At 38.4% G+C, this 22,175-nt stretch overlaps 1 protein-coding gene across 14 annotated transcripts in view; it reads left to right on the forward strand.

The window, feature by feature from the left end:
* HEPACAM2 (HEPACAM family member 2) overlaps positions 1-22,175 on the forward strand; it is a 98,389-nt gene that overhangs the window by 43,319 nt on the left and 32,895 nt on the right. For 9 of the 14 annotated variants that reach the window (XM_060107881.1, XM_060107887.1, XM_060107878.1 and 6 more), the window contains 2 exons: positions 2,288-2,397; positions 14,687-14,782. In XM_060107881.1, coding sequence (XP_059963864.1) covers positions 2,288-2,397; positions 14,687-14,782 — 206 coding nt within the window. Of the gene's footprint in view, positions 1-2,287; positions 2,402-5,471; positions 6,361-14,686; positions 14,783-22,175 lie in introns of those variants that run through there. The other 5 variants (XM_060107884.1, XM_060107891.1, XM_060107882.1 and 2 more) reach the window with 4 other exon arrangements.

The raw sequence follows: 22,175 nt of genomic DNA on the forward strand, positions 1-22,175 counted from the left end.
TCCCTTATGATAGTTCACTTAAGGAAGGGGTCAGAAACGGACTACTTGCCTCTGGGCATTTTCATTTCCTTTTTAAAAGAGAACTATCAATATTTGTTGTTAGGGATTGGTTACCTCACTTGTTCAGAGAATTCTATATAAGATTCTAAGTTTCAAGCAGTAAGTTACCTGGCCACAGGCTTTAGTTCTCAAATGCCATGTGAGTAATGGAGGGGGATTGATTGGATTTCATCCTCCTATGGGTGAGTCGTAGCGCCAGTGCCCACATCACAGATGAAGAGAAAAACTGCATTGCAAAAGCTTTGCAATGTCCTATTCAGTGTCAGGCAGGATTGGCTCACCCTTCACTTCTACAACCAAAAAGACAAAAATAAATATTTGGTGGATCAGTTATTTCAAACAGCTCCTCACCATGGCAGAAAGCACCCCTCTCAGGTGTGGCTTTTAAATGGGAAAGCAGGAAACTGAAGAGCTAATAAGACTTAAAAGTGAATTTTGAAGTCAGTTTTTATTCCTAGGAATGCATTGGAAAGGAGTGAGATCTATGTAGGAAACTTTAAATTTAGCCTTGCAATTAATCAGTACTCAGTTTCAAGATTTTACTGAGCGGACCTCTATTTGCTCAAAACGCTACAGTTCTAAAGAACCTGAGGCAGAGAAATAAGTGCTTGATTACCTATCAGAAGCCCCGCTCATATCTGTCGTAAGTAGAATAACTTGACTTGGAACTATGCCCATCTTCAATGCTGAGAACTCCTGAGGAATCAGCTGAGGTCCTTCATTGGCAGTTCCAGGTGCTTTGGGAAGAAGTGAGAAACCAACACCAACAACCCAAGGAGCAGAAGGACCCGGACATGAGTAGGAGGATCTGTGTGAGAAGCAGCCAGAATGGCAGTTATGTGTGAAGATTAACAGCTAAATGCAATGGTTTTGAGAAGAAAAGGAATAATAATAACATTACCAAGATCTCAGAATTGAAGTTAAGAAGGGAAATAAATTGATTACTAACTTTTTGAGTTTTTAAAAATCAGAATCATCTTTTAGCTTGTCATGGTACATGTACAGATGCGTACTCCTCCTCTCCCTACTTACTGTACATTTCATTGCCCATTTAGCACTTCTTTTGGGGAATTGGACAGAAAGCAGTGGCATGAAATGAACAAATTTATTACTTGCTAACAAGTCTAAGGTTAGTTGAGTAAGTTAGTCATTATCTATAGATTGCTTTTATCATAGCCCCTAAACACCTCTATACCAAAGAAAATCAAGAGTTGATCTTAAGTAAAAACTCTAAACCAAAATCCCCTTGACACAAAAATGATAGGATGAATCACCTATTCAGCCCTAGGATAAATAGCCTACGACTGCCATGAGAGCTTTAACAAGTAGAATAGAAACAGGCAGTTTCCAGAAAAATCTAAGGCTAAGATATTCCAAAGTAACCTAGCAGGTCAAATGAGATAAAGAACTCTTCAGATGATTTATCAAGGGCAAAGAGTCCTCTAGGTGGATCTGTATAAATATAAAGGACTGAAAGTGGCCAGAAGTACAATGAAAATAGAAAGAGTTTGGGATGAGGAGGGGAACCAGACTTTAGCTAAGTAATTGGAAAACAGTGTTTACAAGAATAACAGTATCAAACATAAGGAATAGGAGTTAATGAAACATGGATGCCAATTTCAATATAATACATGTTGATTTTAACCAGACAGACATACACTACTGTACTTTCCACATTCATCCAAGCCTTACTTTTTAGAGCCCATTACTGCATTCAAACCCAAACATCTTCTTTTGTGTGTTCTGTATTTCTTGGTACTGTCTTTACTAACTTGCAATGTGATGAAGGCTTCTGGCTGTAAGTTATTCTTTTTTTCTAAACCACCCTTGCACACATGATTGGCAATTAGTGTCAGAAAGGTAAGACAGATGTAATATAAAGTATAGTAAAATATGCTCTTTGATTCTAAGCTATCCTGATATCTTCTCTTTTGCTATTTTTTTCTACTGTATTTCCTTTACAGTACTGCCAGCTTTTTTCTTAAATGGAGGAAGAAAGTGATAGTTTGTCCAGCTATTCCTCTTCTGACCTCATAGCTATGCCACTGCAGAAACTACCATAGGGTCAGTGCAGGGAACTGTAGCAAGGAGGAAATGGATATTGAAGGGAAGTTAAATAGTTCTAGTTTTCTAATCTTCACCTCTTCCAGTTGTTTTCAACTATGCAACATAGTGGGAATACTATTTACTAGTCTGCCAATTTTTTTTAACGTGCCACATTTTCTAGATGCCAACGAGATCTGTTCCAGCCTCTGATGGTGTACCAGAGCAAGATTTGCACAGTACAATTTACGAAGTTATTCAGCACATCCCTGCCCAACAGCAAGACCATCCAGAGTAAGTATGAACTTGCATTTGATGATGCTACGTTGAAAGGACTCAGCATTCATCCCCAGCTGTCCCCAGAGTTTATTGAAAGGCTCAGAAGAAAAAAATGTTAAAACAGGAAATTATAGTTCCTGTACATTTGAACACACTTTCCCACCTGAAAATAGTTTTAATAAATAAAACAGGCTAACACACAAGTATCTTCTGGGGCCATGTACTTCGGCCAGTGGACCAGATGCAGAGCTCTAGAATCCAGCAATTCCCCCAGGGAATCCACATCTTGGTAAGAAAGGGGTCTTTAGACCAGTTCTCCAGCCATCTTGGTTATCTTGATGATTTTCCAGTGACTGTGGTGGTTTTAAAGCCAGTGATCTATCACTACAAATAGGACCAGGAAAAAAACGAACCTGCAAAATGTGCCCAACAGCGTCACCATCAAATGCCCACCTCTCACAGATTCAAAGCAGTCTACTCCCAAGTGAATAAAACCACTGGCCTCACACCCAGAGAAGTAAAACTTAAGCTGAGGCCAAAGCCAGGAAACTGCTTATCCAATTAACCTCGGGGCTGACACCAAGCAGTCGCCTTCCCTTCCCATTTGTGGAAAACTAAGCCTACAGCCTTTTGAAATAATGAAATGAACTTCCCTTTTTTGTGGGCTGTAGCTGCCTGCAGGCATAACTGCCACAAATCATCTTCCATCATTTCTTTATTTGTCATTCATTGACTTTGAAAAGAACATCAATAACCACACACAGGAACTTCCCCTTTGGCAAAAGAAACACTTCTAGTGAAGTAATTCATGCACACCTCTGGGTAAATACCAAAAATAACAGCTAGCTGTGGATGAATGCATGGGAAACGGTCTTCCGGGGAGGAGACCCAGTCCTGGGGGTACTATGCAGTCATTTAAGGGCTAAATAAGTGGCGAGAGCACCTCAGAGCACCCCATCAGTGCATTCCTTCTTGTCTCAGGGAGCCTGGAGAAAAGGGAGTCAGGTAAATTAGGAGCAGACTCTGATGGAACTGGGAGCTTCTGGTTTGAAAAGAAAAGAAAATTGCTTTATAGCATTATGTTACTAATCTAATAGAACACAATAGTGGAATGTTATTCCATGACAGTTAAAAAAAAACCTCTCTAAAATGATATCTAACCCTCTTTACTTTGGAGAATAGAAAATGAAGGGATATTTTTCTCTGTTAAAAATAAGGAATATAAAGAATTTTGAGAATATGTCTGCTTCCTAATTTTAAGATTGTATCCAATCAAAAATGTTACCCTACTTAAACTCATTTGTTTTTCTATATGTCCTTTATTCTATGTATCTATTTTTCCAGTTAGCCTGCAAACAAACCAAATGAAAACTTGAGGTTTATCTTTTAAGACTCCTAACAATGAAATAAATGATGATTTTAAACTGTGGAATATGGCAGCTATAATTTCAGAGCACCAGATAAAGTGATTCGGTGGGTTTTGCATGTGAAAAAAATGATTCCTTAAATTTAAAAAAAATCATCCTCTGAAATTAGACTGCTTTCAGACATGAGCAATGTATTTAGAATTTTGTGGGAGTATAAAATTTGATTTCAGAAATAACCTTTGAAGGTTGAAAATAAAGCAGAAAAGCTCTTTTTCCAGCACATAAAGGACTATTTAACTGGTGTTGAGGACATGCTCCTTCCAGGGGCAGTCCATGCAAGAACTCCGTCATACTCCAGCCCCAGTGCCTTCCCCTCCCCATCTCCATAGCCTCTCTCTTCTCACCTCCTTCTGCCCCATCTTCTGAGGAAGTTGCCCTTTGTGTGTCTTTGTCTGGACTTCACCTCCATCCTGAGATGTCTTCCCTCTCTGAATCTGCCTTCTCTTTTCTTTTCTTTCTCTGAAGACTGTCTCCCTTCTCTCTAATATCTCTTTAAAATTTTTCCTCCTCTTTCTCCCTTCCAGCTCATCCTAAAGAGGAGCCAGCATTTTTACAAGTGTTGTTTTCCTTGAATACAGATGTGTGTTACCTATTCTGAATTTTAAAAACAAACAAGTAGCCTCCCTGGTGGCGCAGTGGTTGAGAGTCCGCCTGCCGATGCAGGGGATACGGGTTCGTGCCCCGGTCTGGGAGGATCCCATATGCCGTGGAGCGGCTGGGCCCGTGAGCCATGGCCGCTGGGCCTGCGCATCCGGAACCTGCGCGTCCGGAGCCTGTGCTCCGCAACGGGGGAGGCCACAACAGTGAGAGGCCCGCATACCACAAAAAAAAAAAAAAAAAAAAAAACAAACAAGTAGAATATTTTCTCTTTATTTCATTAGAAACTGTTTTGCACTTGTTTTATTTACAGTCAATCCACAAACATCTCCAGGTCATTAACTATGTCCTAGGGACAGAGATTAAATAAGACTCAGTCTTTTAAAGATTTCATAGCTTAATGGGCTCCTCTTTGCTTATTTTAACTGAAGATCAATGATCCTCAGTAGAATAAATATTCCTCAATAGAATAAACATTCCCTAAACATTCAGAGACCCTTTTTCTTACCTATGGTTTTATTCTCTAGGTCCAATTAAATTCAAAGATCAATTTCATGAATAATGCAGTATTATAGGTGGTTAGTGAATCTCCCCCATTCCCAAAGTAAATGTGCCAGGTCTGGGTGAAGAACTGTAATTTCCTGCTTTCTTTTACCTCTATTTGACAGTTGGTTCTGAGGTAGAAACACAGCCAAAATTTTTTTCCTTTGGCTCTTAGACTATTCTAGCAGTGTTGTTTTCATTACTACATGCATCTATTACCTAACTGAACTGGTGTTTAACAAATTGGTAAGTTGGCCTGTGTTCATATTCTGCTACTCAGCCCAGTTATTTGTTTATTGAACTTATGGCTACATTTATTTAAATGCTGTCTGTTGACCTCATTAAATGCTCTTGGCACAGTTTGTTTTGAACTCAACTTGCTCACAGGACATCCAAGTAAGTAAACCTTTTAGTTTCAAAAGGAAATTATCTACAGAATTTAGTGATTGCTTACTCTTTATACTTATTGGTTTGTAAATGTAATTTTCTTAAACTAGTTAAAAACACTCATATTATTCACAGCTGTGAAAAAGAATAAAAGAATTTAAGGTTCTTCGACCTGTAGACCTGGAAATCTTTAGAACATTTTACACGTCTCTTCGCCAGGTGAGCATTCATGGGCAAAGCAATGCATTGAAGCAAAATAATGAAAGCACATATTGAGGAAAAACAGTGAAAATGTATATTCATCCGGAATCAGTGAAGGAATCAAACCCGATACCTCTTACTCATCACTCCTTTTAATGCAGAATAGAGTCATTTATAAAAATCAGGGCTTCACTGGTGGCGCAGCGGTTGAGTCCGCCTGCCGATGCAGGGAACACGGGTTCGTGCCCCGGTCCAGGAAGATCCCACATGCCACGGAGCAGCTAAGCCCGTGAGCCCTGGCCACTGAGCCTGCGCGTCCAGAGCCTGTGCTCCGCAACGGGAGAGGCCACAGTGGTGAGAGGCCTGCGTACCGCAAAAAAAAAAATCATACTGCAGGTTTTCCAGCATACACACAATGCATTGTGTTACAGAGGAGCATGGAGGGGAAAGAGTTCTCAGCGGACAGTCTTTATTGCCCTGACGGAAGGAAGAAAAGGATGGGACTTTCCAATTACTTTTTTGGTATCAAGTTTCCTACAGAGCTCAATTAGTTCTAATCTATATGTTCCATTTCATCAGCATTGACACTATCCTATCTAACCTACAAATGTGGAAACCTTATATTTGTAAAAATTTCAGCAGGCTTTGTTTTATTAAATTCTCATTACTATTTAGATTGCTATATATTTTTATGTCATTCCCAAACTTCCTTCTTGCTGTTTGTACCACAGAATAATAAAGATGATTGTCACAAAAGCAAGACTGTGCCTTCTAGGTTGTCAATCACCAATGGTGTTTTTGAAAAGACGTAAAATGCTGAAGGAAATGACTTAGAGTCTTATTTTTATTTTTGTTCAAAGAAAGATGGATTCAAATAAATTATTCTGCTTTTGCTTTTATATGGCCTTGATTCTTTGTATTTTAGAGTAAAAATTTTACATAAAATAACATTATAGAATTAGATTTTTTATCCTTATTTCCCAATGTGCATCATAGAGAGCTACTAAAATAAGACTCTTGCACTCACATGACTATTTACTTTCAGGCTTGAATTTTTTACTTTATTGAGTTGTGGATTCTACTTGTATATTGCTGTAGTTTAAAAAATCAGTTAGACACCAAACAGTAGAATTAAAAAAACACCACTTTATATCCCCCAAATGAAATAACTGATTCAGATAACAATTATCATTAGTCAAGACTGCTAGATAAAAGGTACCAGATAAAACTACTAAGGGTTAGAATGCAGAAACTCTGTGAGGGAAAGGTGATCTGAGACCTAGAGAGAAGCAGGTATACAGAGTGGCACGGGTAACTCTTCAGGGTACAGTGCGGCCCAGGGAGTGGGAATGGAGCAGTCATCTGAATCTTGTAGATCTTGAAGATGAAAGATTATGTAAATTTATGTTTACTGACATTGGCTACAGACACTCTGACCTGCCAATGCCACTCTTTAGAATTTTATTCTGGCTAAATAAAGGTAGAAACAACCTAAATATACAACAGTGGGGGATTTTAAAATGACATTAGTGACATTAGGTCCATACAATGATTCACCTTGCAACGATTAAAAAAGAAGAAATACGACTATATTTTCTGACTTTAAGCTATGTCTCATGGCCTATTATTTTATACGGGAGAAAGAAATCAAAAGAATAGCATTTCTTGCAAATCAAAACTACAGTGAAGTATTACCTCACAGTGGTCAGAATGGCCATCATCAAAAAGTCTACAAAAAATAAATGCTGGAGAGGGTGTGGAGAAAAGGGAACCCTCCTACACTGTTGGTGGGAATGTAAATTGGTGCAGCCACTATGAAGAAGTATGGAGGTTCCTTAAAAAACTAAAAATAGTTACCATATGATCCAGCAATCCCACTCTTGGTCCTATATCTGGAGAAAACGCTAATTCTAAGAGATACATGCCCCCCAGTGTTCATTGCAGCACTGTCTACAATAGCCATGACAAGGAAGCAACCTAAATGTCCATCAACAGATGAATGGATAATGAAGATGTGGTATATATATATACATACACACAATGGAATATTACTCAGCAATAAAAAAGAATGAAATAACACCATTTGCAGCAACATGGATGGACCTAGAGATTATCATATGAAGTGAAGACAAAGAAAGACAGGGAAAGACAAATATCATGTGATGTTGCTTATATGTGGAATCTAAAAAGATGATACAAGTAAACTTATTTACAAAACAGAAATAGACCCACAGGCATAGAAAAGAAACTTATGGTTACCAAAGGAGAAAGGGAGGGAAGGGCCAAATTAGGAGTTTTGGATTAACATATACACACTGCTATATATAAAATAGATAACCAACAAGGACCTACTGTATAGCACAGAGAACTCTACTCAATATTTTATAATAACCTATAAGGGAAAAGAATCTGAAAAAGAATATATATATATGTATAACTGAATCACTTTGCTGTACACCTGGAACTAACACAATATTGTGAATCAACTATACTTAAATTGAAGAAATAAAATTTTTAAAAATAATAAAAAAGAATAGCATTTTTAAAAAACATATTTCAAGTGAACCACTATATTTATACTATACCTCCCATATTTTCATAGAAGAACATGGTGAAAGAAAAATTAAGACTAAGTCTTAGAACCTACCCTATCTTCTTTCCTGGTTTTCTTTCTCTAACACCATTACATATTTTTCTGCTGGAAAAGTCTATCAGTTCCACCACATATATTTTCTTCTACATTTGGTAAAAAAAAAATTATCTAATTAGAAAAGGAATCCCTGCCCATTGTTAAATATATATATATACACTTGGAAATGCAGAAGGCTAACCATAAGACAATTAAAATCACCTGTAGAGAGTAGCTCTGAAATATTCTCATGACCAAAATAAACAAATGTAATTATGTGAGGTGATGGATGTGTTAACTAACCTTATTGTGGTAATTATTTCATAATATATACGTGTACCAAATCACCACACCTTAAAGTTATACAATGTTATATGTCAATTATGTCTCAATAAATCTGGATAAAAATTTAAAATCACTTGTAATCTCACCTCCCAGAAATAAACTGTTAGCATTTTCCCAGGTTAGTTATGCATACGTTTATTCCTACTCCTTCCAGTTCCAGAAAGGATTTATGGTAGCTCATATAAATGCATAATATAACAAGATAAAATACACCCCCAAAAATAAAGGTGATAAAGAAAACAGGATGAAGGAAAAATGAGAGTTTACAAAGGCAAGGCGAAAGAAGAAATGAGGTTAATAACTAGTATGATGAATTTCCCTTCATCTGAGAGTATTGTTTTATACCACTGAGATCATGCGGCATATACAGGAGGATGTCTAAGGAGGGGCCTCTGTGCGATTTGTTAGTTGTCAGAGCCAAAGAAAGGGTGAAATCTTACTGCAGGGCTAGGAGAGAGCAGGTCAGCTTTCCCAGTCACCCAGTCACCCCAGATACATCTATCTCTCCCCTCCTTTCTCAAGTTTGAATCCCCTCCTGGAGACCACGTGTCTTCTTACTTGTAGAGCCGACCCTAACTACAATGAGCTACTGCTGCATCTCTGTGTTCTCTTTTCTAGACCCAACTCTGGGACACTTTAAAACATAGACAATCTTAAACAGCCTTTTAATAGGTAATAATACATTCACATGATTCACAAATCAAAATCCTATTAAAAGTATGCACTAAAATAACTGGTTTTTATTAGTTTTTGGTTTTGGTTTTGGGTTAGGCTATTTCTTTGTATCCCTCCAGACTTTCTTACCACAACCAAGGGAAATACAAACACATATACTTATTTTTTTCAAACTCACTTTTCAATCACTTGCTATTTCTCTCACTTCTGTGTCTCTCTCACACACACAAAAACACACAGACTCAGTGCATGGTTCCACTCAAAGCAGCAAGGAATTACGGAAGGGAGAAGTGTGAAAGGATCTAGAATCCAATTAACTTTTGCTGTCACTGGTGTGTAACACTGGATGACTCACTGCTTTTTTAGTAAATGGGGATGAAAATCTTATAAATTAATCAAGATTTCCAAGGGAAATGATGAACCAACCCAGATGTTCACCTAATTAACAAATTAATCTTTAAAAACCAGCCTAAAGTTCTTTCCTTATTACTAAACATAATCTTGGCTGTTGTTAATTAAAATGTTTAACTTCATATTACTGCTTCTAACTTGGAATAGATTCATATTCCTCCTGCTTATTATTTTGAAAGAGTATATCCTACTGATAGACTTTTAAGCAAAAATTAAAATACTTATGAATAAAAGTTTTCCTTGTTTTTTGACATTTGTGCACTTCCATATTAATAAGACAATTTCAGTTAAAATAAACTGCAAAATACACTCTAAGACGATTTATGTGATCCCTCAGTTTTATAAGATCATGCACCTTATAAGGTTCTGTTTAATAAAATTGAATGATAGCATAGTACATGGCATATAGGTAGCTATTTTACTATGTTATTAAAGATTTAACTTATTTTTAGAAAGTTTTAATTTTCTGCTTCTGTATGCTTCTACTTCTGTGCATCCCTGTGAACTTCTCTGTCATTCTTACATATTCCTCTAAAGTTCATGTTCATATACATATGAATGTGTATGTTTTAGTTTCATAAGGCAGTAAGAAAGCAGAGATTCCTTTCTCATGAGTAGGCAGAAATCAGACACAGCACTTGGATTTAACACTGGTACTCTCTTTCCTTCTCATCTGCCAGGTACACTTTTTACTGGAATTACCATGTTAACCTTGAAGTTTACAAATACTTTTACACCCACTACCCCCACTGATCTTCACAAGAACCTTGTGGGCTAGAACAAGCATGCCTGCTTTACAGATGAAGGGACAAATACACAGGAAATTAAAAGATTTGCTCAAGTCCCTTATATAAAATGTATTTGCACATAACCTACACAATCATCTCCTATACTTTAAATCATCTTTAGATTAGTTATAACACCTAACACAATGTAAATGCTATGTAAATAGTTGTAAACACAATGTTAGTGCTATGTAAATAGTTGCCTGCACGGCAAATTCAGGTTTTGCTTTGGGGAAATTTCTGGAATTTTTTTTCTGGTGTCTTCAATCTATGGTTGAATCCATGGATGCAGAACCCACAGATATGGAGGGCTGACTATATTTATTTGGTTTTTGTTTGTGTCTGAGAACTTTCTCGTTTGAATATGCTCCTGGGGAAGATGACAGCTCTATTGCTCACCACACAATGGGGCATAAACTGGCAGATGGTTCCTGTAGCAGAATTCCGCTTTAGGTTGTTGGCAGAGGCTTTCTGAAGCTTCAGAGCAGTCAGTTGCTTAAGTTCTACAAAAACCAGTTGTCTGAAGAGGTGGGGACTTAAGAGACCATGCCCCCATGACAGCCAGCTCTTCTGAGTGTCCCATATGGCATCCATCCCATTATATGCACTTTAGAACACAGACAATAAATGGTTTTTGAATTGTAATGAATTGCATTACCTATGCTTTGTATATTTAATGAAGACACCAGGGATAGGAGGCAAATAAATTACTGTTTCCAATAGTCTTCCAGTTCTTTGAGATTGACTCTCAGGGCACTTGATAATTTTGGGAGCCATTTTTCCTTGCTTCCTGGACTTGGATGCCTGTTTCTTTTCCCAGGTTAGGGAAGTTTTCAGCTACTATCACTTCAAATAAGTTCTCTGCCCCCTTTTCTCTCTCTTCTCCTTCTGGAACTCCTATAATGCTTGATGTTATTCTAGAGGTCTCTTAAACTGTCCTCATTTTTTTAAATTCTTTTTTCTTTTTTTTTCTTTTTTGTTCAACCTGGGTGATTTCCACTATCTATAAGTCTTCCAGTTCACTGATCCACTTCTCTGTATCACCTAATCTACAGTTGATTGCTTATAGTTTTTTTTTTCTGTTTCTTCAGTTCGGTTTAGATTTTCTTCATATTTTCTAATTCTGTTAAAATTCTCAGTATGTTCATCCAGTCTCCTCCCAAGTTCATTGAGCATCTTTATGATCATTACCTTGAACTCTTTGTCAGATAGTTTGCTTATCTCCACTTCTCTCAGTTATTCTTCTGGGGTTTTATTTTGCTTCTTCATTTGGAACATACTCATTTGTCTTCTCATTTTGCCTAATTCTCTGTGTTCATTTATATGTATTAGGTAGTTCAGTTACATTTCCTGATCTTGGAGAAGTGGTCTTTTGTAAGAAACATCTTATGGGGCCCAGCAGCACACTCCCCTCTGGTCACCAGAGCTATATGCTCTAGGAGTGCTGTGCCCCCTATGTGGGCTGCATGGGCTCTTCAGTGTAATAGAGACAACTACTGTGGGCACGCTGGGGACAGGGCTGGTCCCTGGCCCGGTGGCCTGTGAGGTCCCGCCTTGTGCAGTGGCTGTGGGCCCACTGGAGGGCAGGGTAGGCTTTCGGTGCATTTTGCTGTGCAGCCAGGTAGCATGCAGCTACTTTGGGCAGCTGGTGAGTGGGGCAAGTCCCCAGCGCCTATAAGATAGAGGGAGGATTCCAAAATGGTGCTTGCCACTGCAGGTGTCATCACAGTAGAACGAGCTCTCAAAAATGGCTGCCACCAGTGATTCTGTCCCCCAAAGGAGTCCTACTTACTTCCTGCCTCTTTGGAAGTTTCTCCAGGATCAACATGTGGGTCTGACCCAGGTTACTTTCAAACTAATGCTGCTGTACTAGGACTCAGAGCATGTGAGATTTTGTGCGTGCCCTTTAAGAATGGAGTCTTTGTTTCCTACAGCCCTCAGCTCTCCTGAACATAAGCCCCACTGTTTTTCAAAACCAGACATTCTGGGAGCTCATCTTCCCAGTTCAGGACCCCTGGGATGGGGAACCCACTGTAGGGCTTGGACCCCCCACTCCTTGGGGAGGACCTTTGTGATTGTGATATTCCTCCTGTTGTGGGTCACTTACCTGGGGATGTGAGTCTTGACTATATCCCATCTCGGCCCCTCCTACTCCTTGTTGTGACTCCTTCTTTATATCTTTAGTTGTTTAGTTGTGGAAAATAGTTTCGACCGGTATTCATGTTGTTCTCATAGATAGTTGCTCTGTAAGTAGTTGTAATTTTGGTGTACCTGTGAGAGGAGGTGATTTAGGGTCTTCCTACTCTGCCATCTTGGGGAAGCTCTTGAAATAATTTTAAATAAATAAAATAACTTTTTTAGTTATTAGGTTATAAATGTAGAAATGTTAAATGTTATTTAAAAATACTAGTGTATTTTTAAACCAAACACTTTTTTTGCCCAGTCCTGGTTGTCTAATCTGTAATGTGAGAGGGATGACCAAAAAAGCTCTTTAATTTCCTTGAATTCCATGACTTATCATTTTATTAATTACTACAAAATCTATATCTGCTTAGCAGACATATTGAAAGGTCAAAATTTTTTAACCAAGCTGCTGCCTTTGCTAAAATAACTGAAAGAGAAGCTAGTCATAAAGGGTTTGTTTTCTCATCTAAGAGCTCAGCATGGCACCTTACTTGTACTCTTACGATTTTTATGCAGTACTACTTAGTGTAAGCACCAATAAGTGATTACACACAGTGTACTGTGATGTCAGTGAACTGTCCACAATTTTTCCAGTCATTATTTTTGATTTTTTTTCTTTTTCAAGTTATATGTTTAAAGGAAGGGAAGAAGAAACCAGCCTAAACACCAATTCACAGAGCATCAGTTAAATACTAGTTACATTGAGTTAGGGCACTATGTAACTATTAAAAAGTAAGTGATAATAACGAGGGAAAATTCTGTACATATTATTAGCTGCAAAACAATATGTCACAGGTCAGTTTTATGGTATGATTCCTTATGTAGATAAAAAATTTTATATAAAGAAAATATTCAGGGCTTCCCTGGTGGCACTGTGGTTAAGAATCCACCTGCCAATGCAGGGTACATGGGTTCGATCCCTGGTCCAGGAGGACCCCACATGCCATGGAGCAACTAAGCACGTGAGCCACAACTACTGAGCCTGCGCTCTAGAGTCTGCGAGCCACAACTACTGAGCCCACCTGCCACAACTACTGAAGCCCGTGCACCCATAGCCCGTGCTCCGCAACAAGAGAAGCCACGACAATGAGAAGCCCACGCACTGCAATGAAGAGCAGCCCCTGCTCACCGCAACTGGAGAGAGCCCGCACACAGCAACGAAGATCCAAAACAGCCAAAAATAAAAACAAACAAATTAATTTTTTTTTTTTTTTTTTTTTTTTTTTTGCGGTACGCAGGCCTCTCACTGCTGTGGCCTCCCCCGTTGCGGAGCACAGGCTCCGGACGCGCAGGCTCAGCGGCCATGGCTCACGGGCCCAGCCGCTCCGCGGCATGTGGGATCTTCCCGGAGCGGGGCACGAACTCGTGTCCCCTGCATCTGCAGGCGGACTCTCAACCACTGCGCCACCAGGGAAGCCCCTTAATTAATTTTTTTTAAAGAAAATATTCAGTAAGAAATATACTGAAGTGTCAATGGTAGCAACCCCTGGAAAGAAGAAAAGAGTAGTGGGTAGAAAGGCTTGCATTTTTTCTTTTTCACTTTACAGAAAACATATAAACATATTTCTTTTTCACTTTACAGAAAACATATATCCCTGCTTGATATATGTTTACAATTTTAAAATGGCAAAAAGCATTTAATAAGGAGAACCTAACATTTTAATCACACATCTGCCTGAAATTCCATTTGTTCGACAGTGTTCTGTCCTCTTCATTTACACTCTTTTTTCTTTTCATTTTCCTTGTCCCTTTCCTCCTGATGTTGCTTCTTTTTTTTCTGCTTTCATTTCTCCTTGTTGCATTTCATGTCCTTCTGCCTTTAATTTCCTTTCTCCCTTCCCCCAGGCTGGATCCCTGAAAGGTAAAAATCACAGAGTGTGAACAGGTGACATTTGTAATGGGGAGTGGCTCTGAGTATGGCCCAGGGCTCCCCAAATAGAGGATTTGGGACTAACTGTGTGATTCTGGCCACTTGAGAAGAACTGTGGCCAAGATGGAAGGACATCAAGATTCAGAGCCTGGCAACGGAGATATTTAAAACAAAATTATATTGATGAAACCTAGAACTTTCTTTATCAAAATATGTAGATTTGACTGTAATGGCCTGCCTGCTTCTCCAGCTGGGTTGTAAAAGAAAGAAGAAGGGTGAAACCTGGAGTGAAGGAGCCTCATCACCAAAAACAGACAGAGCTGTTTGTTACCATGGCAACTTCCAGGTTAGTCAGAACGGTGAGTGAAAGATATTATATATTTGGCATCTTGCTTCTTATGGCTAAAAGTCTATGTCATTGAATTGAATTGAACTGAATTGAAGTTGAACTGAAGCACGTTGCTTTGGAACACAAAAGACTAACCTGAGGCAGAGGCCTTTCATGGATTCCCTTAATTTATTGTTCAATGTATTGTGCGATATATACCAACCTCTGCCGGGCATTTAAAATATATTCTCCCTATCTCTCAGAATAATTATATAAAGCACTATCCCTACTTTATAGATGAAGAAACTGAGGTTCAGAGAAGTTGGGTCATCTCTCCAGTGTCATCAACTAATAAGTTAATGTCTGTGTCACCTCTAGCTACCTCCTGGCCCAGTCCAGCAAAGACTGCTTTGTGAAATTATATGGAAGGCTTCATGAGGCCATGTGTTTATTTACAATGTCCCCAGCTAATGCCTCTAAGTGCTAAGACAATTTAACTGGAGTTAAATAGCAGTAGAACATAGACTATTTAAGTTGTTTAGTGTTCAGGTGGCTTCTCCTTTACAGATAAAAAGTAGAAAAAAATGGAGAATTTTTTTAAAAGCAGAATCAACAAGCTATAATCAAAAGGAGTATGTATCTCTCAATATGTGTGTATATAATATATACTCATATGTACATATAAATATATTTTTTATATATAGAAACATCTATATACATATTTATATATATTCAGGCAATGTTTCCATTTCCAAACTTCTTTATCTGCAGAGAGATAAAGATAAGGTAATGGTCCTGACATTTCTAGAATTGGGTACCCAGAATTTCAACTCATATCCCTGATACCAAGCTGCTCCCAGAGTGTTGTTAGTGTAACTTTTATTTATATAAAAACAAGAAGGTCCAGATGAAGGCAGGGCATGTGTGTGTGTGTGTGTGTGTTTATGTCTGTGTGTCTGTGTTTAAAGTGGCTCTGAAAGTTCTCTGAAGTAGTGGGTACTTGTTTAAACTAGTGTAAGCTAGTTTTAATGAGTAGACTCAATTCTCATGTCCTCTGCATCTGATGCGTTTTTATTGTGAGCGACAAATAATAAGGTTAGCATTTTGTGGCATATCGTTATAAAGGCACTAAGATATATGTTTCCCATCGCTTCTCTCCCCTTCCTATCTCCCAACCATAAATTGGGGGTGATGAAAACATTTTCTACTGTCATTACTGAAGGGAGTTACAGAGGGAAAGCCAACTCCCACATTTTCATTTCAAGCTAAGTCAAGGCCAGAAGTATTTAATGTATGTATGTTTCATCTGGATCAGCAGGGGCCATTTGGTCTTCTAAGAAAATCAGGCGCCTGCAAGCCTGTTTTCTTCTCAGTCGCTGGCCTGTTGAAATGTAGAAGTGCTAAGTAAGAAGTCACATGAACAACTCCCACTAACAGTGTAAACAGTGGACAGTGGGAGCACGCAAAACCATCTCTAGTAGGATGCATCAGTTTGGCATTCATATATATTTTGTTTAAAACACAATTTTCACACTGCAAACTTAGAAAGTCACCATACAGCTTAGCAAATTAAGTATGTCACATAAACTCACATCCAGATTGTTACAATGTTTATCTTTATGATCAGATCATGGGAGAACTCTTTGCTTTTCTGACTCACGACTATATGTTTTCTTATTGGAAAAAACAAAAGTTATAGAAGCAGAAGAATGAAAGCTTCTGCATAAAACAATTGGTATTTTTACAAATAGTTAGCAAATGGCAGGGTGAAGTATACTCCACAGTCTAGAAGAGAAGATAAATGCAAATAGGTCTTGCACTGTTACACAGTCTCAAATATGACAGTTAATACTAAAAGTATAAGATTAGAATGTTCAGCCAAGTTGATTTATAGATAAATTAAGAACAGGAAGGATTATTTTTCTAGAATTGTTTATAGCTTGTCTATGGCTGAGATGTCCATTCAAAATCCCTTCCAACCTGGGATTCTGGAAGTGGTTCCATTCCCTGATCTTTTAGTGCCACCTATGGTTCCAAATTAGAAAGTGTTAGATTAAAGTATAAAATCTGTGTATTTTGAACAGTAATCTGTTTTTAAATTACCGTATTTATCATTCTGTTATGTTTTGCCGTTTGGGTTTGACTAAATGAACGGAATATCTTTCTGGAGGGCAAATCTCCTAATATGCAATAGGAGATTTTAAAATGTTTAGACTCTTTAACCCAGTAATCCATGTTTAAGAAATGATGAGGGACAAAGACACATGTATAAGAATATTTATTACAGTAGTATTTAAAATAAGTTAATGTTCAAATGATTATAATACATGTATGAGTTGGAATATGATGCAACCATTTAAAAAATGTCAAAAAGAGAAAATCACCTTCAGTTGTAATTTCTATAATTTTTATCCTTATAGAAAGATTTCAGGTCTTTTAGAAACTGTCAAGACCCTAAAGAGATAATAAACTACAGTATGCAATAGGACACCAAAAAATAAAATCCATAACCCACAAAACTAAACAGCTGTGTGCCTAGAAAACAGAATTTATACATGTGCTGATTGTTGTCTTTTGCATATGTACCAGTCAAGATAAGTGAGACAAAGTCCCTACTTTGCAGAGAAAACAGAAGTCACCAGATGGAAACTCCTTCATTTTTCTAAAATAAAAAATACAAGGGCTTCCCTGGTGGCGCAGTGATTGAGAGTCCGCCTGCCGATGCAGGGGACACGGGTTCGTGCCCCTGTCCAGGAAGATGCCACATGCTGCGGAGCGGCTGGGCCTGTGAGCCATGGCCACTGAGCCTACGCGTACGGAGCCTGCGCTCCACAGCGGGAGAGGCCACAACAGTGAGAGACCCGCATACCACAAAAAAAAAAAAAAAGAAAGAAAATACACACCTCCCTTGTACTTCCATCCTGGTCTGCATTTCTCTAATTATCATAGAGGGAACTAACCTCTTTACCTCTAGATGCTTTGGCATCTACCCCCTGTTACCTACTCAAGAACTTTACACCATCCATTATCCTTTTCTTCTCTTCTGTATATTCAGTCTTTCCTATCAGTGGAATGTGTTCCACCAGCTTTAAAATATACTCGTGTCTGATATCCAAACTAATAATAAGAATTCTTCACTCAAACCCACATCCTCTATGCCCTCACTTCTGACAACATATACTCCTATCTCTATCTCTCACTTCACAGTCAAGCTTCTTAATTTCTTTATTTGTTATTACAATTTTCATACCTCCTGCTCAGGCTTAAACTCACTCTAGTCTGGCATGTGCCCCCATCATTCCATTAAAACAGCTCTCTGTAAAATCACTAATGACCTCCAGATTACTAAACATGGACTTTTTTCGGTATTCTTTGTAGTGTCGCAACAGTAGTCAACACTCTTGACCAACACCTCCTTCCTGAAACACTCATTACTCTTGGCTTCCCCCACACACACACTTCTCTAGACACTTCTCTGTTTCTTCCAGTGCTCATCCTCCTCTTCTTGGCCATTGAATATCATAGCTCAGTCTTTGACCCTCTTCTCACTCTTTAATCTCTTCCTAGGAAATTCTTTATAGCTATGATTTAAATTACCACCTATATCCAAATGATTCACAAACCCTAATTTCTGGCCCAGTACTTTCTTCTGAGCTCCAGGAACACATGTAAAAAATATATATTTCTTCACTTCTTAAAGATCTCTAAGGTGGGCTTCCCTGGTGGCGCAGTGGTTGAGAGTCTGCCTGCCAATGCAGGGGACATGGGTTCGTGCCCCAGTCCGGGAGGATCCCACATGCCGCGGGGAGGCTGGGCCTGTGAGCCATGGCCACTGAGCCTGCGCTTCCGGAGCCTGTGCTCCACAACGGGAGAGGCCCGCGTATCGCAAAAAAAAAAAAAAAAAGATCTCTAAGGTATCTCAGTCTCTATTTAACCAAAACCTAACTCATGATTTTTCCTTCCAAACTTACTCTTTCAGTGTCCTCTTTCATCTCTATAAATGGCCCACCACCAATCTTGTTATACACAGCAAATGCTAAAAGTCATCCTTGATGTTTCCCTCTCCTTCATCATGAGCATTTAATCCATCTCCAAGCTCTTTCACTTCTACTTCCTACCTCTTAAATCCATCTTCTCTCCATCTCCACCACCATGTTAATCCGGGTCACCATTATCTCTTGTCTGCATTACTGCAATAATGTCTTATTAGTTTTAATAGTCTCAATAGTTTTCTTTCTTTTTACCCAACGTGTATACCATTGATTTAATTTTTTGTCTAAATTCACTAGCTAGTACTTCCATGCAGTTTGAGATAGGAGTGGTAAGGACATCTTTGCCTTGTTCTTGATCTTAGGGGAAAAGCATCTGGTTTCTTACCATTAAGTGTGGTATTAGCTCTAGGTTTTTTGTAGATGTTCTTTATCAAGCAGAGAAATTTCTCCACTACTCCTAGTTTGCTGAGAGTTTTTATTATGAATAGGTGTTGGATTTTGCCAATTACCTTTACTCAGTTGACAGGATCGTATTATTATTTTTTCTCTAGCCCATTGATGTGGTGGATTGCATTAATTTTCAAATGTTGAAACAACCTTCCATAACTGGAATATACCTTACTTGGTTGTGATGTATAATTCTTTTTAAAGACTGTTGGATTTTATTTGCTAATACCTTTTTGAGGATTTTTGCGTCTGTGTTCATGAAAGATATTGGTTTGTAATTTTCCTTTCTTTTGTCTTAGTCAAGTTTTGGTATTAGGGAATTGCTAACCTCACAGAGTGAGTCAGGATTTGTTCCCTCAGCTTCTGTTTTCTGGAAAAGATTATACACAACTAGTATTGTTTACTTTTTAAATGTCTGATAGAAACCTGTGAAACCATCTAAGCATGTACTTTCTTTTTTGGAAGGTTATTAATTATTGATTTGATATCTTAAAAATATAGGCCTATTCATATTATCTATTTCTCCTTGTATGAATTTTAATAATTTGTATATTGCAAGGAAGTGGTCTATTTCATCAAAGATACCAAATTTGTGATCATAGGGTTGTTTGTGGTATTCCTCTTTTATCTTTTTTAATGTCAGTGGGATAAGTAGTAATGTCCTCTCTTTCATTTCTGATATTATCAATTTATGTTTCTTCCCTTTATTAGTCTGTATTATGGGTTGAATTGTGCCCCCTCCCAAAATTCATATGTTGAATCCTGACTCCTAGTAATTCCTAATACCTAGGAATGTGACCTCTTTGGGAAATAGAGTCATTGCAGATGTAATTAGTTATGATTAGGTAATACCGGAGTTGGGTGGGCCTCTAATCCAATGACCGGTGTCCTTGTAAAAAGAACACCATGTAAAGATACAGAGACACATACAGGGAAGACTATGTGAAGACACAAGGGAACACTATGTACAAGCCAAGAAGTGACTTAGGCCACCAGAAGCTAGAAGAGAGGCATGAAACAGACTTTCCTTCACAGCCCTCAAAAGAAACCAACTATCTCAGCACCTTGGTTTTTGACTTCTGCCTGCAGAACTGTGAGACAATAAATTTCTTTTGTTTAATCCACCCAGTCTGTGGTAATTTCAGTAGCCTTAGAAAATTAATATACTGAGCTCTGGGAATGCATGAACTGTAGGTTTCAGAGGGTTTAAATTCCTCTAATGTTCTTGGTTTTGCATCCTCCGTAAATAGAATCTATATTTTTAAGCTCTTTTAACTATAATCCACTGTGACTAACCTGGAGCCCTGTTGATGTGGTGCTAAGGTGGGGGAGAGGGAAAGCATTCTATAATCCTATGATTAAATATCAGTTTTTTAGTGGAACCTTGTCCCTGAGCTGTGACTTTCACAGCTGTTTCTTAGCTTCTCCCCCCTTAGGTAAGACAGGAAGGATAGTTGGATAAATGCCATTCCCAGTAGGTGGGGTAAGACTCTGGTAGTCTTTCCCCCTGGAAAGTAGGCCTTTGTTGTGAAGAGTGCTGTAGGTTTATTTCAGAATGGTTACTTCTCTCCTCCCCTTGCCAGAGCTATAAGGCAGAATTTTCTTAGTTCTTCACCATGAGTTTCCTGGAGATAAAACCCATCAAAGCGTGGGGGCCCTTCTAAGACTGAAAGTTTCTCATTCTCATGTTAGTTCATGCTCAGCTTCTAGCAATTCATCAAAATGACCATTTAAGTCATGAAATTAGAACACTTCCTAACACCATACACAAAAATAAACTCAAAATGGATTAAAGACCAAATGTAAGGCCAGACATTATCAAACTCTTAGAGGAAAACATAGGCAGAACACTCTATGACATAAATCACAGCAAGATCCTTTTTGACGCACCTCCTAGAGAAATGGAAATGAAAATGAAAATAAACAAATGGGACCTAATGAAACTTAAAAGCTTCTGCACAGCAAAGGAAACCATAAACAAGACAAAAAGACAACTCTCAGAATGGTAGAAAACATTTGCAAACGAAGCAACTGACAAAGGATTAATCTCCAAAATTTACAAGCAGCTCATGCAGCTCAATATCAAAAAAACAAACAACCCAATCCAAAAGTGGGCAGAAGACCTAAATAGACCTTCTCCAAAGAAGATATACAGACTGCCAACAAACACATGAAAGAATGCTCAACATCACTAATCATTAGAGAAATGCAAATCAAAACTACAGTGAGGTATCACCTCACACCAGTTAGAATGGGCATCATCAGAAAATCTACAAACAACAAATGCTGGAGAGGGTGTGGAGAAAAGGGAACCCTCTTGCACTGTTGTTGGGAATGTAAATTGATATAGCCATTATGGAGAACAGTATGGAGGTTCCTTCAAAAATTAAAAATAGAACTACCATACGACCCAGCAATCCCATTACTGGCCATATACCCTGAGAAAACCATAATTCAAAAAGAGACATGTACCACAATGTTCACTGCAGCTCTATTTACAATAGCCAGGGCATGGAAGCAACCTAAGTGTCCATCGACAGATGAATGGATAAAGAAGATGTGGCACATATATACAATGGAATATTACTCAGCCATAAAAAGAAATGAAACTGAGTTATTTGTAATGCGGTGGATGGACCTAGAGTCTGTCATACAGAGTGAAGTAAGTCAGAAAGAGAAAAAAAAATACTGTATGCTAACACATATATATGGAATCTTAAAAAAAAATGGTTCTGATGAACCTAGGGGCAGGACAGGAATAAAGACACAAACATAGAGAATGGACTTAAGGACATGGGGAGGGGGAAGGGTAAGCTGGGACAAAGTGAGAGTAGCACTGACATATATACAGTACCAAATGTAAAATACATAGCTAGTGGGAAGCAGCTGCATGGCACAGGGAGATCAGCTCGGTGCTTTGCAACCACCTAGAGGGGTGGGATAAGGAGGGTGGAAGGGAGATGCAAGAGGGA

The sequence above is a fragment of the Mesoplodon densirostris genome, chromosome 9 (assembly GCF_025265405.1).
Source record: "Mesoplodon densirostris isolate mMesDen1 chromosome 9, mMesDen1 primary haplotype, whole genome shotgun sequence".
NCBI lineage: Eukaryota > Metazoa > Chordata > Mammalia > Artiodactyla > Ziphiidae > Mesoplodon > Mesoplodon densirostris.